Consider the following 15,456-nt stretch of genomic DNA (forward strand, 5'->3'; position numbering starts at 1 on the left):
AAAACGGCGTGAAGTAAACAAGGTGACACAGTGAAAGTAGCAGTACACTAATGTGAACAGTGACCAGACAGCAGATCAAAATAGATAAATGACACTGAGGTTCTCTCACTGAAACTGTAATAAACCATGAAGATCACACAGTAAACAGACAAGAAAATCATATTTGCACTTCCATACAGTGCATTTTTGAAATTTCTTCAGGCCCGGTACCACAATACCAATAACTACAACTATCAGTAAATCGGTCCCCTGTAATTTGTGGGGTCCATGCTCACAACAGACTGATAATGATACCTATAGCCCAGGCCTGGGTTTATCCGTATTGCTGAGATGGCTTCTGGAGCCATTTTTCCAGGCCTGGAAAAATCTGATCCGATAAAACATCTGACCAATCCGGTAACTGTTTACATGTGATGTCTGAGCACATGCTATTTTTCCGACCCCAGGCATCTTTGTACATCTTTGCGCATTATGAAGTCACGGAATACAGATTCACGGAAAATAAAAAAACATTATCCAAAGTCCAGATCGTTTATTCAGACGGCACGGTGGTGTAGTGGTTAGCACTGTCACCTCACAGCAAGAAGGTCCGAGTTCGAGCCCAGCGGCCGACGAGAGCCTTTCTGTGTGGAGTTTGCATGTTCTCCCCGTGTCTGTGTGGGTTTCCTCCGGGTGCTCCGGTTTCCCCCACAGTCCAAAGACATGCAGGTTCGACTAATTGGTGACTCTAAATTGACCGTAGGTGTGAATGTGAAGGTGTGTGAATGGTTGTTTGTCTCTACAGTATGTGTCAGCCTTGCGATGACCTGGCGACTTGTCCAGGGTGTATCCTGCCTCTCGCCCATAGTCAGCTGGGATAGGCTCCAGCTTGCCCGCGACCCTGAACAGGATAAGCAGCTACGGATAATGGATGGATGATTTATTCACGGATATGTGATTTTCCATGAAATATCAATCGTACATTAATAAAGTAAACATATAAATGCAGGTAAGATATTTTAATTATGAACTTTGCCAGTCCAAACATTTAACTGTTTTAGACTTCTTAATTTTTTTTTATCCATGAAGCATCATCCATATGAAATCAGTCACCAATCTGTAATATACTGAAACATCCGTAAATTATTAGCATCCGTATTAAAATCTGTAACCACTCCATATTGAGTATCCTTTTTTATTATATTTGTGTAATTCATGCCCGAGCTGTATTTTATCAACCACCGGAGCGTGTGCATGGGTTGTTTTGAAGTCCAAGCCATACAGTGTGACCCGGAATAACGTGCTACTACTTGGGAATAAACTTCCTGACTATTCCTAAGTTGCATGCATTTATTTCCCTGAGTGTCAGGCGCAAGCGATATTATAGTCGGGATTACAGCTGTGGTGTTTCTGCTCCAGACTGGAACTAAATTCAGGTAAAATCATAGTCATAGTTGTAGGTATAGTTATAGTTATCAGTGTTGTGGGACCGGGCCCTTAGTCTCCGTGTTGTGCTATACTGCTTTATTTTATTACTTACAATGTAAATTTGTCTGTACTTTGCAATTTTATTGTACATTTTTCCATTTCCACTTTTTCTATTGCATTCAAGTGGTTTTGCTGCTTGCCAGGCCAGGCATTGTCCGTCAGGATTTATATTTATAATGACTTGCCAGGTTAAATTAATAGTTAAATAAAAATACAATAAATGAAAAATGTGTGCGTCCATTGTGAATCAAAGAGGTGGTGTGATTTGGGCTGGATGTGTGAAAAGTAACAATGATGTTGGTGAACAGTGTAATTACCTGCCGGGACCCGTTGGGAGGTCTCATCTGGATCGCCTCTGCCTCCGTCTTTGGTTTCCATCTGAGGCTCGGCTGCTTCGTCCTCTGTGGTTTCAGAGTCTGCGGGCACGAAACAAGCCAATCAGACTGAAATTTAAAACCTGCCAAGCTGAAATGATGAGTGCAATCAAGTCAGAAAATGGCTCCAACAAATAAAATTAACTCCACAGCTGAGGCTCTTCTGCATTTCTGTTTGAGAATTCTCGGATATCCTTCCAGTTTTGCAAGAACATCAAGCAGAACCAGACAAATGCACAGATTTTATTTCAAAAGAGAACCCATATATAAATGTGCAGGATGTGGGGGGGGGGGGGGGGGAGCACAACAGAACCTCATGAGGAACCAAGTGAGGGAATGAAAGCAGAGGATGAATTTAATTGGACCTACGATGAGATAAAAAAGGTGCAAAAGCGAGAAAAGGGCATTACCATAACTCTGTTTCCTGCACGAGCGAAATACTTCGCTTCCATAGCGGCAGAGGAGAGAGGAAAACAGGAATGCACTGTTACTATAGAAACCAGTCCCCCCAGTGAATCAGTCACACACAATCCCAATGCATGGTTCAAAATAAATAAATAAATAAATAAATAAAAGTGCTGAGCATGCATTTATTTCTTAACACCGTCACTGATAGCCTTCATACCGACATGCTGGAGTTTCCATGAAATATATAGAGCGGCGGCTACAATCGTCGACAGTCCATAATTATCGACACCTTTTCAGATTTACCAATTATAAAAAATTTTACAAAGGTGAGTCTCAGTTCCAACAGTTATTATTGGTTAATCAATCACCCGGAAGACCCCCCCCACCCTTTGATCTTGTCGTCTGATGATACAGCTCGTTACCTGAGAAGGATTTTTTTTTTTCAGCACAATCAGCAATTTTTCAGAAAACCCGGACGTTATCATCGCAGGTGAGCACGGTGGAAAGATCATGGACATGTTTTTACTGATCAAATTCACCGATATTTCATGATCTCCTTGTCGAAACCTACTTCGTTTCTTACTTTTTCATTTGACAGCCGCCATTTTGTATCTAAACGCGTGTTTGAGAGTCACGTGAGGTGTCGATAATAGTGATCACTTTCACCGGTGTCCACCATTATCGACACGCTGTGGAATTAAGCGACGTTTACAACTGTTATAGATCCATCTTTGTGTAACATTGTTTAAGCAGATGAAGTACTTTTAAAAAAATAATAATAAATAAGAGTGCTGTGATTTATAATAATTTTTTTTCTCAGAATGGAATGTTTATAGAGTATTTGGAATCAGATTGCAAGAAATAGAATTAGAGCAGAATTAAATTCCTAGCGTATAAAAAAATTACATGCTTGAAATATTCAGATTTTTCTATTCCATTCAGAATTTTTTTTTTTTGCAGTTTGTTGTAAATATCGACCACATATTACAATATCAGTAGACATTTTATATTTTGGTTGGAGGAATGACATGCAACCTTTGACCTGGATTGTCATGTGGTTACGATCTCAATCGCCTGTTGACATTTATTGGTAAACGACAAAACTAGAAATTAATGCAAACAACAACGAATGATGAACAAAATGTGAGCTACGAAAATACTTAGAAAGTGGAACAAAAAGATTTTCTGACGCAGGTTAAACATTATCAGTTCATTTGTTTACAAACATTCGAATTACTTCCTCATTTACGTAAACACCGACATCCATATATTTATATAAAATATATTTTGTACTAAATATAAGTTTATGTGAAACAAATTTTAAATTAAAAATTACGTTTTGTTAACTTAATACCACATACCAATTATTTTTTCTTATAAATAATCATCTAGACATTGATAATTGTGGAACGGTGCTGATAACGGTGGACGAAGGTGTCGATAACTGTGGAACCGTGTCACGTGATCTGATACGCTGAGGAATCGAGAATCAACTCATTTTTCCCAGTGGAAGTTTGAGTAATTATTCATGCACAATTTAAGTATTGAAAGTCTTTTCTACTTTTGCAACAGCGAAAAGATCGTCAAGGTGTCGATCATTGTAGCCGCCGCTCTAGTAGATTATTTTTTTCATATTTTTGCCTATATTCCATTGGAGGCTACATTTAAAAAAATAAAAAATAAAATCACCCAATGGGAAGTGAGGATGTTGTTCAAGGCAGGTTGATCAGAGATATCACCGCGCTAAAATCCTGTCACACGTTCATCATTCCAGTCTTATTAATACACACGTTTCTTTTGTCACTGATAGATGCTACAGCATATCCACTCAAACACGAGATCGTTCACAGGACAAGACCATGATGTAGAACTCGATCAATAAAATCAGTGTAGTGATGAGCAGATTGTTTGTGTACACTGCAGCTATAAAATAATAAAATGCGACAGTGCGTTTATTGTCCCCTATAAAGTTTTAGAGGAGTTCCATCAGTACTGTGCCTGCCTTGTAAAGGAACGAAGAGCCTGAACTACTGCACGCTTTGTGAAGGTCACTATAGAGCAAGATTAAAAAAAAAAAAATTAATTACACTTTTAATTAGAGGAACAATTTGGATTTCAGTGTGAAAAGGAACATTTAGTTTCTCTCAAAGAGTGCAGATAAAGTGCAGGTCATTGTGCAAAATTATTCACTATTCATTTGGGCTCGGATATGTCAGCTAAATTGAGGTATTGTCAGTGCGCACTTAATCAGAGCTCTCTCTGACAGATGCCAGAATTTTCTCTATTGCATGACTGCGTTCACGCTCACTCGCTCCATCTCTCTCTCTCTCTCTCTCACACACACCACAAACGCAACAAAAGAGGTACTAATGTAATAATCCCATCCCCGTAACATCAAATACAACACAAATGAAAAATGAACATTCAATCCAACCAAAAACAGATTTATTACAAATACAGAAGACATCAATCATATACTGTGACATTTCATAAAATAACACAAACGTGGTCAGCAATAAGATGAAGGATGCGTGCTGGAGAAACCGCAGACATGGTGACATTCAGTTTGATGGAAAGAATACATTATTCTGAATTATCTCATTATCTGCTGTGTATCTGGATTATAGCAGCCCAGAATAATACATGGTTAAGTCGAGGTTTTCCAGCAGGGGTACAATAAGACATAGGTGGCGCTGTTAAATATTCGTACAGGTGTCTGTATTCATATATCACAGTTTATCATCAAACTGCCAACTAAAGAAGCAGAAGATGTTCAAATCAGATTTTCTTTCCATCAGATATTATTAAAAACATGGTACGTATTTAACAGTTATTCCACGAAACCGAGTCGTACATGAGCTGATAGCCAAAGAGGCGCATAGCACTGCATAATCTCCGCATTCACTGGATTTTGAGAAACGGAGCATTTTTATTTTTGTTTTTTGCAAATTCGATAAATAAAAATTTTATACAAAACGTCCGACAAAATCATTTCTGCTGAGAACGTAAACAAACCGGCAGGAGCAATTTGTGAAGAATGCAATAATAATAATAATTCTTCTTTTTTATTATCTGCAAGTGAGATCAGCACTCAAAGCACATGGTGTGCCAGTAGGGGCTAAGCTTCCTGTACACCCCCTGATAGACTGGATAAACTTCCTTCCCCGCAGGAGCTTTGTATCAAAAGTCTACTCCAAACTATCCGAACAACGAGAGACTCTATCAATGCTCAGAGCATGGCAGAGAGACTTTGACCCGAAAGAAGACGATATTTCCTGGAGCAAGGTCTGGGAGAACATCTTTCATGCCTCCAAGAATCCAAACCACCAACTCATCTCATCTCATCTCATTATCTCTAGCCGCTTTATCCTGTTCTACAGGGTCGCAGGCGAGCTGGAGCCTATCCCAGCTGACTACGGGCGAAAGGCGGGGTTCACCCTGGACAAGTCGCCAGGTCATCACAGGGCTGACACATAGACACAGACAACCATTCACACTCACATTCACACCTACGCTCAATTTAGAGTCACCAGTTAACCTAACCTGCATGTCTTTGGACTGTGGGGGAAACCGGAGCACCCGGAGGAAACCCACGCGGACACGGGGAGAACATGCAAACTCCGCACAGAAAGGCCCTCGCCGGCCCCGGGGCTCGAACCCGGACCTTCTTGCTGTGAGGCAACAGCGCTAACCACTACACCACCGTGCCGCCCCAAACCACCAACTCATTCATTTTAAAGTGTGTCACAGGCTTTACTATACACCTGTTACTAGGTTCCGCATGAAACTGATACCAAGTCCAAACTGTACTATATGCCAACTTAATGCTACAGGAGATTACAGACACATGATGTGGGAGTGTCCCTCTGTTCAGGTCTTTTGGGGCCAGGTAGCCAAAGTCTTGTCTGAATTACTAGGCACCACCGTAACATGCAATCCAATCTTACTTCTTCTTAACGATGATTCCCAACTGCATTTAAGCGAGAAACAGCGCAAACTGTTGCTGAGCGGCCTCACAGCTGCCAAAAAACTCTTAGTGCAAAGATGGCTGCCACCTCACGATCTTAGTACTAGGAAATGGCTGATCCACTTTCATGATGTAGTATTACTGGAGTTGTCTACTGCACGGATTAACAATGCCAAAGCCCCCACACTGGAGGCGTGGTCGGGCGCGGCCGCGCTGATAAAGAACAAACTTGTATCGTGAACAGAGGAACACCACCCACCACAATATAGTGCTATCACTTGACAGTTGATTGGCTGGTCCAGGGGAGACCCAAGAGGGGAGGGAGGGATGCTGCCAGGGAGGGGGGTGGGGGGACGGGATTATGTTATAAAAGTTGTATGGATGTCATTGTATGTTCACCTGCAGTGGTTTAATAAAAAGTTCTTCACAAAAAAAAAAAATAATAATAATTCTTGAAAAATAAAAACAAAGATTAGCAAATACTTTAATTCCATTTTTTGTTCACTTTTTTGTATTTTTTGGGGTTTTGTTTTCAAGTAGAGTTTTGATTTCGCCCTCGGTTGCTTCAGCAACACGCTCCGCCATTTTGTTTTTCTCTACTCATGGTATACGAGCTGATATCCTAGTAGTAGAGTAGTCAATCAGAGCAAGCGCGATTGCTCATATCCAGTGAATGCGGATAGAATAAATGATAATGTTTTGGAGGGAATATCATTATAATTCGACTTTGTGCACAATCTTCAAATCGTACTCGATCAAAAAGATAGCCTTGAATGCTGCTCTTTTTTTTTGCCACTCCTTTTGAATCAGCACATCAGCTCATGATCAAGCTGCACCAGGTTTTTTTTTTTTTAAGAAAAACAGAAATGTGCACAGCTTGGTTTGGTAATTGTTGTGTAAAATCACTCAAGGTCCTTGTGTGCGCGTTTTTATGGACTGTATTAAATACATCTCGTTAAAACGCATCCTCAATCTCAAGCACAAACCAGACTCTACGATCACGGACAGACTTCATGATATGATTGTAAAATCTCTTTTTGTAGTAACCTGTTATCTATAAAACCAAACACACCATGGGTAAACCGGCCAAATGTTCGGTTTGAGTGTCCAGTTTTCTGAAATGAAAGAGAGAGAGAAAGCATTTCAGTGAACACAGTTCAACACAAGGAACATCAAAATGTTTATGACAAATCAGATTTAATAATAATAATAATAATAATAATAATAAGCACATGAACACAGACACAGATGTAGTTTTTTGGATAACTATAGTGCCTTGCATACGTATTCACACCACTGAACTTTCCTCCTTGTGTTGTGTTCCAACCTGGAATTGAAATGGACTTTACTGAAATCCATTGATCTGTCCATCCGTTATCTATGCTGCTTATCTATCAGGGAAACTCGAGCCAATACCAACTGACTTGGGGCAAGAGACTGAGTACACCCTGGTCAGGTCACCAGTCTTAACTAAAATCTCATCTCATCTCATCATCTGTAGCCACTTCATCCTGTTCTACAGGGTTGCAGGCAAGCTGGAGCCTATCCCAGCTGACTACGGGCGAAAGGCGGGGTACACCCTGGACAAGTCGCCAGGTCATCACAGGGCTGACACATAGACACAGACAACCATTCACACTCACATTCACACCTACGCTCAATTTAGAGTCACCAGTTAACCTAACCTGCATGTCTTTGGACTGTGGGGGAAACCGGAGCACCCGGAGGAAACCCACACGGACAACATGCAAACTCCGCACAGAAAGGCCCTCGCCAGCCCCGGGGCTCAAACCCAGACCTTCTTGCTGTGAGGCGACAGCGCTAACCACGACACCACCGTGCCGCCCCTAACTAAAATCTTTTTAAATTAAATTATAAAATAGATTGAATAGTGCTCCACGAAATGTGAAATAACCACCTTTTGATTGATTTTCCAGAACTTTGTACCAAACTTGTTAATCTATATGATGTTTGCAGGAAGTTGCACTTAGATTGAGATCACGAGGCACTTTCCATGCATGTAATTTACATTACATTAATGGAATTTAGCAGACACTCTTATCCAGAGCAATGTACAACACAGCCAGAGCAACCTGGGGAGCAGTTGGGGGTTAGGTGCTTTGCTCAAGGGCACTTCAGCCATTCCTGCTGGTCCAGGGAATCAAACCGGTGACCTTTTGGTTCCAAAGCTGCTTCTCTAACCTTTAGGTCATGGCTTCCCCAATTTAGCTCCATCAAACTAATTATGTGACTCCTGATGGCAGGTGTTGGCATCAGATGGCAAATTTAGGAGTTTCACACCAATGGGGTTGAATGTTTACTCAACTACAAATTTATCTTTTTTAATTTCTCAAGAACTTTCTAAACTAGATTGATTTTCTCACCCACACATCCATCTTACTTATCCATCAGAATTGCAAAGATTTTTCCCCACCCATTTTGGGTTTTGTGTGGATGATATTTTCCAGGTTGTAACACTATCCTTGACTTGCAAGTGACGTCAAAGCAAAACAGAAACCCGGATGTCGGCCATGTTGGTGGATATACAAATGCAGGGTCAAGCGACATTCCATACAAAACAGTCACGCGTACGTCTCTTTGTTTTTCTACTGCTTTAAGCGTTCTTTTAGCTCTGCCATATCTTTGTGCTGTAGATGGTTGTGGTCACAACAGTACTCGTGACCATGGCACGTTCCGATATTTTAGATTCGGAAAGAGGGCGAGGAAACTCTGAGGCTGAGTACGGAGAGGAGACGAGCGCGGCTGAACATCATCGGCAGGGCTGATCTAACAGAGGCTGAAACCAAAACAGCTCGTGTTTGCAGTGATCATTTTATCTCAGGTGAGATTCAGAAGCTATCAATAGTATCATGGAAGAATTTTATTTCGTGTTGCAAGAATTTTGCAATAAAATGAGCATTCTCTTGTCGTGGTTCACTCAGTCGTTGTTACCGGTATAAGTTTAACACGTGTATTACCATTTCGCTTCTTGGAGCATCAGCAAAATTATATCTCATCTCATCTCATTATCTCTAGCCGCTTTATCCTTCTACAGGGTCGCAGGCAAGCTGGAGCCTATCCCAGCTGACTACGGGTGAAAGGCGGGGTACACCCTGGACAAGTCGCCAGGTCATCACAGGGCTGACACATAAACACAGACAACCATTCACACTCACACCTACGGTCAATTTAGAGTCACCAGTTAACCTAACCTGCATGTCTTTGGACTGTGGGGGAAACCGGAGCACCCGGAGGAAACCCACGCGGACACGGGGAGAACATGCAAACTCCACACAGAAAGGCTCTCGCCGGCCCCAGGGCTCGAACCCAGGACCTTCTTGCTGTGAGGCGACAGCGCTAACCACTACACCACCGTGCCGCCGCAAAATTATATGATAGAAACAATTCAGACCGGGCGCCCACTCAGAACACGGGCTATGTTTCGTCCAAGGTCCGACTTGATTCTTCGGCAGCCGAACCAGATAGAACGCAATATCTGGGTAATCGATGGTCGGTAGAAGCATCTTATCTTCAGAAAAGTGTGACTTTTTTAAATAATATGGGTCAAAATCTTCTCTTTGTATCGAATCTTCGCTTGGCCGTTCAAATCGTGGTAATACTGAGAAAATTCAGCATTGTTTACAGACACGCTTTCAGCGGCTGCCATCCTAGTTGCTTTGTATATCCACCATCATGGCGGATGCTCATGATGTAGCACATTTTGATCACGTGGTTGCAAGTCATCTATAAAACATGTAAGGGCAGGGCAGGGGGATTGAATACTTAAGCAAGGCATTGTATGAAGCCAACCTTCAAAAGCTCGATGAAATAAACAAAGAAAAGCTCAAGTAGATCCACCATCATGAGCGTGACTTGTACTTTGTTGTGGGTCTGTCATTGTCCTATTAGCCTACATTGAAATGTAAAAGTAGGGCAGTTGGTGACCAAGAGGCTCATAAATTGGGTTGATATTTGGACCATTTACACCTAGAGCATCTCTTAAAATATCCATGCTCTGACTGGATTGAAACATCCTGAATTATTGCTATTCAAAAAGGATGAAGTAGTAGTAGAATCGTCAGAAATAATAGGACTCAACACTTTCCCTTTCTTGTTCCTGGGGGTCGTACCGTCAACCTTCTGTACCTTTAATATGCATAATCTTTCACATGGAAATGTAGATATTGTGTACTCATCTCATCTCATTATCTCTAGCCGCTTTATCCTGTTCTACAGGGTCGCAGGCAAGCTGGAGCCTATCCCAGCTGACTACGGGCGAAAGGCGGGGTACACCCTGGACAAGTCGCCAGGTCATCACCGGGCTGACACAGACAACCATTCACACTCACATTCACACCTACGGTCAATTCAGGCTACATCCACACGTCAACGAGATTTTTTTTTTTTAAATATCGAGTCCACATGGGCAACGGATCAGTAAAATATCAGGTTCATATGGCAACGCAACACTTGCTGAAAATGATGCAATACACATGCCACACTTCTATGTGCACTGTAAGACGGTCCCATCGGAGACACCAGAACAATAGAAGTAGACGCATGCGCATAAACCCCTTCTTCTGTAGCATTAGCCACATAAAGTTTTGATTATTAATCAGTAGCGTAAAACGAAAGACGCGGAAAGAGGAATGAACAGGGGTAGATGGAAGCCGGTACGCCAACATTCTGATATCCTCCAGAATTCTTTAATGGTCCGGAATAAATTGAATGCTACAAGTTTATGGATTAATTTGTTCTTCTACGCCCTTTTTGAGGAATGTATTGTCGGACTTGAACCAACATCTGAAGAGGTGAGATCGCTCCTTTTTTTTTCCCTATTTTTGCTGGCGGGATTGTTTTTGTTTTTGGAAAGCAGTGAAAATATTTTGTAAGCGCGTTTCATGAACCAAGTTATAGGATTTGTTGACAACTCGCATCGAGTTCGTTACACTTCTACCCGGCGTGAAGCACTGACAGTCATGTGGTTGTGACGTCATCGTAAACAAATCCGTTCTACTCATCCAGACGACTTCGCAACGGTGCCGTTGCCAGATTTTTCCACTCTGGAACCCGTTCTCAAAAGATTTCGTTTTGGGGCACCCAAAACGCCGGTGCCATGTGGACGCCAGGCCAAAATGATAAACAATTTTATCAGATTCACCTGAATCCGTTGCCGTGTGGACAGGGCCTTAGAGTCACCAGTTAACCTAACCTGCATGTCTTTGGACTATGGGGGAAACCGGAGCACCCGGAGGAAACCCACGCGGACACGGGGAGAACATGCAAACTCCGCACAGAAAGGCCCTCGCCGGCCACGGGGCTCGAACCCGGACCTTCTTGCTGTGAGGCGACAGCGCTAACCACTACACCACCGTGCCGCCCAGATATTGTGTATAAAGATTAAAATGATTTAAGATACATAAATGGACTGGAATAGGGTGCTTTATAGATAGATACACTACATAGACTTTGAGTAAAAGAGACAAAGTACTGTAAAGGTACGAAAGGTGTACCAAGATGTACACTTGACGGTACCATGGTACCCAGGGACAAGGAATGGTAGTATCCATAGTACTGGAACACTTTATTATCCTTTTATTTTCCTGACATTGTAGTGTAATAGGTGCACTGACAGGATCCTAAATTGTTAAATTGCTTTTCTTTCTTTCTTTTTTTTTTTAAATCTTGTTTGGCTACATCAGATGATGTGGTTTGTGGCATATCATTCTTCTTTTATTTTTAATGCATTGTGTATCCTGCCTCTGCAATTCTCCTTCCTAATACCAATTTAAGGTAATAAATAAGGTGATAGAGAGGTTGTGGCTGAGACAGAAGGAGACGGAGGCTGGGATCAGGGTGCCTCCTGTCACTCCCAATTCATTAGCCATGGTAAAAGACATGCACCCGGAATGCCTGTAGCATCCGAGATTTCTGTCCTTCTCCCAAGAATAAGGTTAACTAATCGCATTAGTTATGGATGGTATCTGTCACAGTGGCGGACGCTTATGGATGGAGCGGTAGTCCTAGAGGGCATTAGGAGAAGAAGGAAAGGAAGGTAAGCTTCAAATCAGGAGTCATACATCAAGCACCTCCAGGAAAAAGAGTTTGTTCAGAGCAACAGGGTGCGTCATGCTTTTTTTGGGGGGTCGTGACATCTCTAGAATATTCCTCCTCGTCCTTCACATGTGGCATGTCAGGATTTTCCAATCACGTTAAATTGTTTGCTTTTGAGTAATGAGGTGATACAAAGCTCATGCACATCCAATCTATCCAATCTGGATGGACATTGATGGGCCTTTAAAAAAATCTCTGAATGATTAACAAACAGAATGAGATGCTCCAATGTAATTTTTCATTTTCGCTCATGCTTTATCAGTGTGAGACATGAGAGGCATTCTTCTGGCGCCTCGATTAGTCCAATCTGCGAACGAATAATGACACGGCACAGTGTGCAAATGGCAAATGATGGTGAGTCAGTGAGTCATAATGTGAAACACGCACAAAGGAGCACCATTTTCAGATCAGTGCTGGATTTTTTTTTTTATTTTATTTTATCTGTTAGTCAACCTTGCATCTTTTACTGAGCATGTAGCTGTCGATTTTTTTTATTATTATTTTATTAAAGTAGAACTGAAGGCAATTTTTATCATCATCATCAAAATTCTATTTCTCATTTTATTAAATGTACGAATGCATTTTTGATCGCTATTTTGTCGCTGCTATAGCGAGTTATGAGTGTTTGAAATATGCTCTGTAATATATCAGTCCATATGTCAAAGCGATGGCCGTAAAGGAGATAAAAAAAAAACGTACAGCGGAAATCAAAGACGCGCGCGCCCTCTTTCGAATGCTGACGTAATCAAGCCGGAAGTTTTGTTTGTTTTGATAGCAATCAGGAAAGTTTGAAAAAAGTCGGCAGTAATCGTCATTTAAACTCGTTTTTGTGCAATACTTCGTTTGGAAAACAGTTTTCAAAATGGCAGCGCTGACACCTGGCTGACACTTCACGTTTCGAAGTCTCACACAAGTCTCGTGAAGATCGCGCGGATAAGCGACGCCTGCCGTGGACCAAACGAACTAAATTCAACACGGCTAAAAACCGAATAGGCCGATAAGTATAATATTTAATTGCAATTAGTTGCCGATACGAGTCACGATATAAGGTTACTGAAACCGAAAACGTAATTGAATAACATGTTAATTAAGAAATAAAGCAAGTTTAAAAATGACTTCAGTTCTCCTTTAAGCTCTAATGTACAGTATGGAATTTAATCTGTATGAGAGAATAATCTAATTAATCATAATTTGTTAAAATAAAAGCTCATTTTTTATATCCTATTGGACCAAGTCAATGAGAAATTATACTAGTCGTCAGTGAGAAATATTGATGAAGTAAGTTATTCAGTTAGTTATTCTTCCTTCATCAATGATCAAGCCAATCCATATCAGACACTATTATGAGACTTGGTTATGAGTGATAATCATTTGCTCACTGATGATCACTGGGATACGTCAGCATGCCTTGGTGTAATAACGTGGTGGTGGTAGTGGTCATGTGTGAAATTGAGGCTTTGCAGGACATCAGCATTGTATTTCCAGATCATGTTTTTCTCATATTGTTCCTTGGTCCCATGACATTCTGAAATCTCCAGCTAACACAAAAACGACTAGCTCCTGTTACATTTTCCAAGCTGACACCCAGTTAGTGAACACAGCCAAACACAGACAGGCTCAGCAAGCTGAAAGCTGGCTGCCCAGTGAGCATCTCCAGTCCTGCCATCTGTGCCATGAAGAACATAGGCACGTTCGCTTTTCTAGGTCAGATATGAGTAAACAGGCCATGTCCACTATACGGTGCTGTCATTCAGTCACTGAGTATTAAGATGCATTTGGGAACTGAATGTGAAAAAAGGACAGTTTTGGCTAATTATGTACCGGTACTGTAGAAATACAGCCCAGAAAATGAAACAAGACCGTCAATGACAGCGTAGCTCACTCCGGTCCCATCTAGCCCAGAAGGAACGGTCTAAAGTGCGCAAGAAATGTTGCAAGCAATATAGACCCAAGGAATCCCTACCTATTTGCTAGAAAGAATCCAAAACGCCGAGGAATTGACTGAGATTTTTTTGTTGAACTGCTCATTCAGGCTTAATTAGTCCATAACTTCATTAATAACTGTAAGTAAGCAAATCTGGGTAGAAGTAATATGCACCTTAGGTCCCCCTACCTTCCTGCCAGAAAGAATCAAAATCAGTGAAGAATTGATGGAGAAGAAGCGATGTGTGGAAACTGCTCATTAGGGATTGATTAATTACTCCATATCGTCATTATTACAGGAGAACTGAAGGCAATTTTATGATCAAAATTCTCTCATTTTATTAAATATACAAATGCATTTTTGATCGCTATTTTGTCACTGCGAAAGCAAGTTATGAGTGTCTGAAATATGCGACGTAATAAATCAGCCCATATGTCAAAGCAACGGCCGTAAACGAGATTTGTTGAGACCTGTGCGAGAGACATTGTAGGACGGAAGTAAAACGTACGGCGGAAATCAAAGACGCGCGCGAGCCCTCTTTCAAATGCTGACAGAATCAAGCCGGAAGTTTTGCTTGTTTTGATAGCAAATCAGGAAAGTTTGAAAAAAGTAGGCAGTAATCGTCACTGAAACTCGTTTTTGTGCGATATTTCGTTTGGAAAACAGTTTTCAAAATGGCGGCGCTGACACCTGGCTGACACTTCACGTTTCGAAGTCTCGCACAAGTCTCGTGAAGATCGCGCGGATAAGCGACGCCTGCCGTGGACCAAACGAACTAAATTCAACACGGCGAAAAAACGAATAGGCCGATAAGTATAATATTTAATTGCGATTAGTTGCCAATACGAGTCACGATATAAGGTTACTAAAACCGAAAACGTAACTGAATAACACGTTAATTAAGAAATAAAGCAAGTTTAAAAATGACTTCCGTTCTGCTTTAAATTGCAATTATGCAAATTTGCCTAGAAGCTACGTATACGCACGCACCCCAGACAGACCTACCTTCCTGCCATAAAGAATAAAAATCAGTGAAGAATTGATTTTTCTGGGGCGGCACAGTGGTGTAGTGGTTAGCGCTGTCGCCTCACAGCAAGAAGGTCCGGGTTCGAGCCCCGTGGCCGGCGAGGGCCTTTCTGTGCGGAGTTTGCATGTTCTCCCCGTGTCCGCGTGGGTTTCCTCCGGGTGCTCCGGTTTCCCCC

At 41.6% G+C, this 15,456-nt stretch overlaps 1 protein-coding gene across 3 annotated transcripts in view; it reads right to left on the reverse strand.

Annotated features, from left to right (window-relative positions):
• The window catches only part of spegb (striated muscle enriched protein kinase b), a 243,516-nt gene that overhangs the window by 118,504 nt on the left and 109,556 nt on the right, over window positions 1-15,456 (reverse strand). For 2 of the 3 annotated variants that reach the window (XM_060930359.1, XM_060930358.1), the window contains exons 2-3: window positions 7,264-7,331; window positions 1,785-1,883 (exon numbers count right to left, since the gene is read on the reverse strand). In XM_060930359.1, coding sequence (XP_060786342.1) covers window positions 1,785-1,845 — 61 coding nt within the window. In that variant the 5' untranslated portion in view covers window positions 1,846-1,883; window positions 7,264-7,331. The remainder of the gene's footprint in view (window positions 1-1,784; window positions 1,884-7,263; window positions 7,332-15,456) is intronic. The other variant, XM_060930357.1, reaches the window with a different exon arrangement.

Source organism: Neoarius graeffei, chromosome 9 (genome assembly GCF_027579695.1).
Source record: "Neoarius graeffei isolate fNeoGra1 chromosome 9, fNeoGra1.pri, whole genome shotgun sequence".
NCBI classification, from domain to species: Eukaryota; Metazoa; Chordata; class Actinopteri; order Siluriformes; family Ariidae; genus Neoarius; species Neoarius graeffei.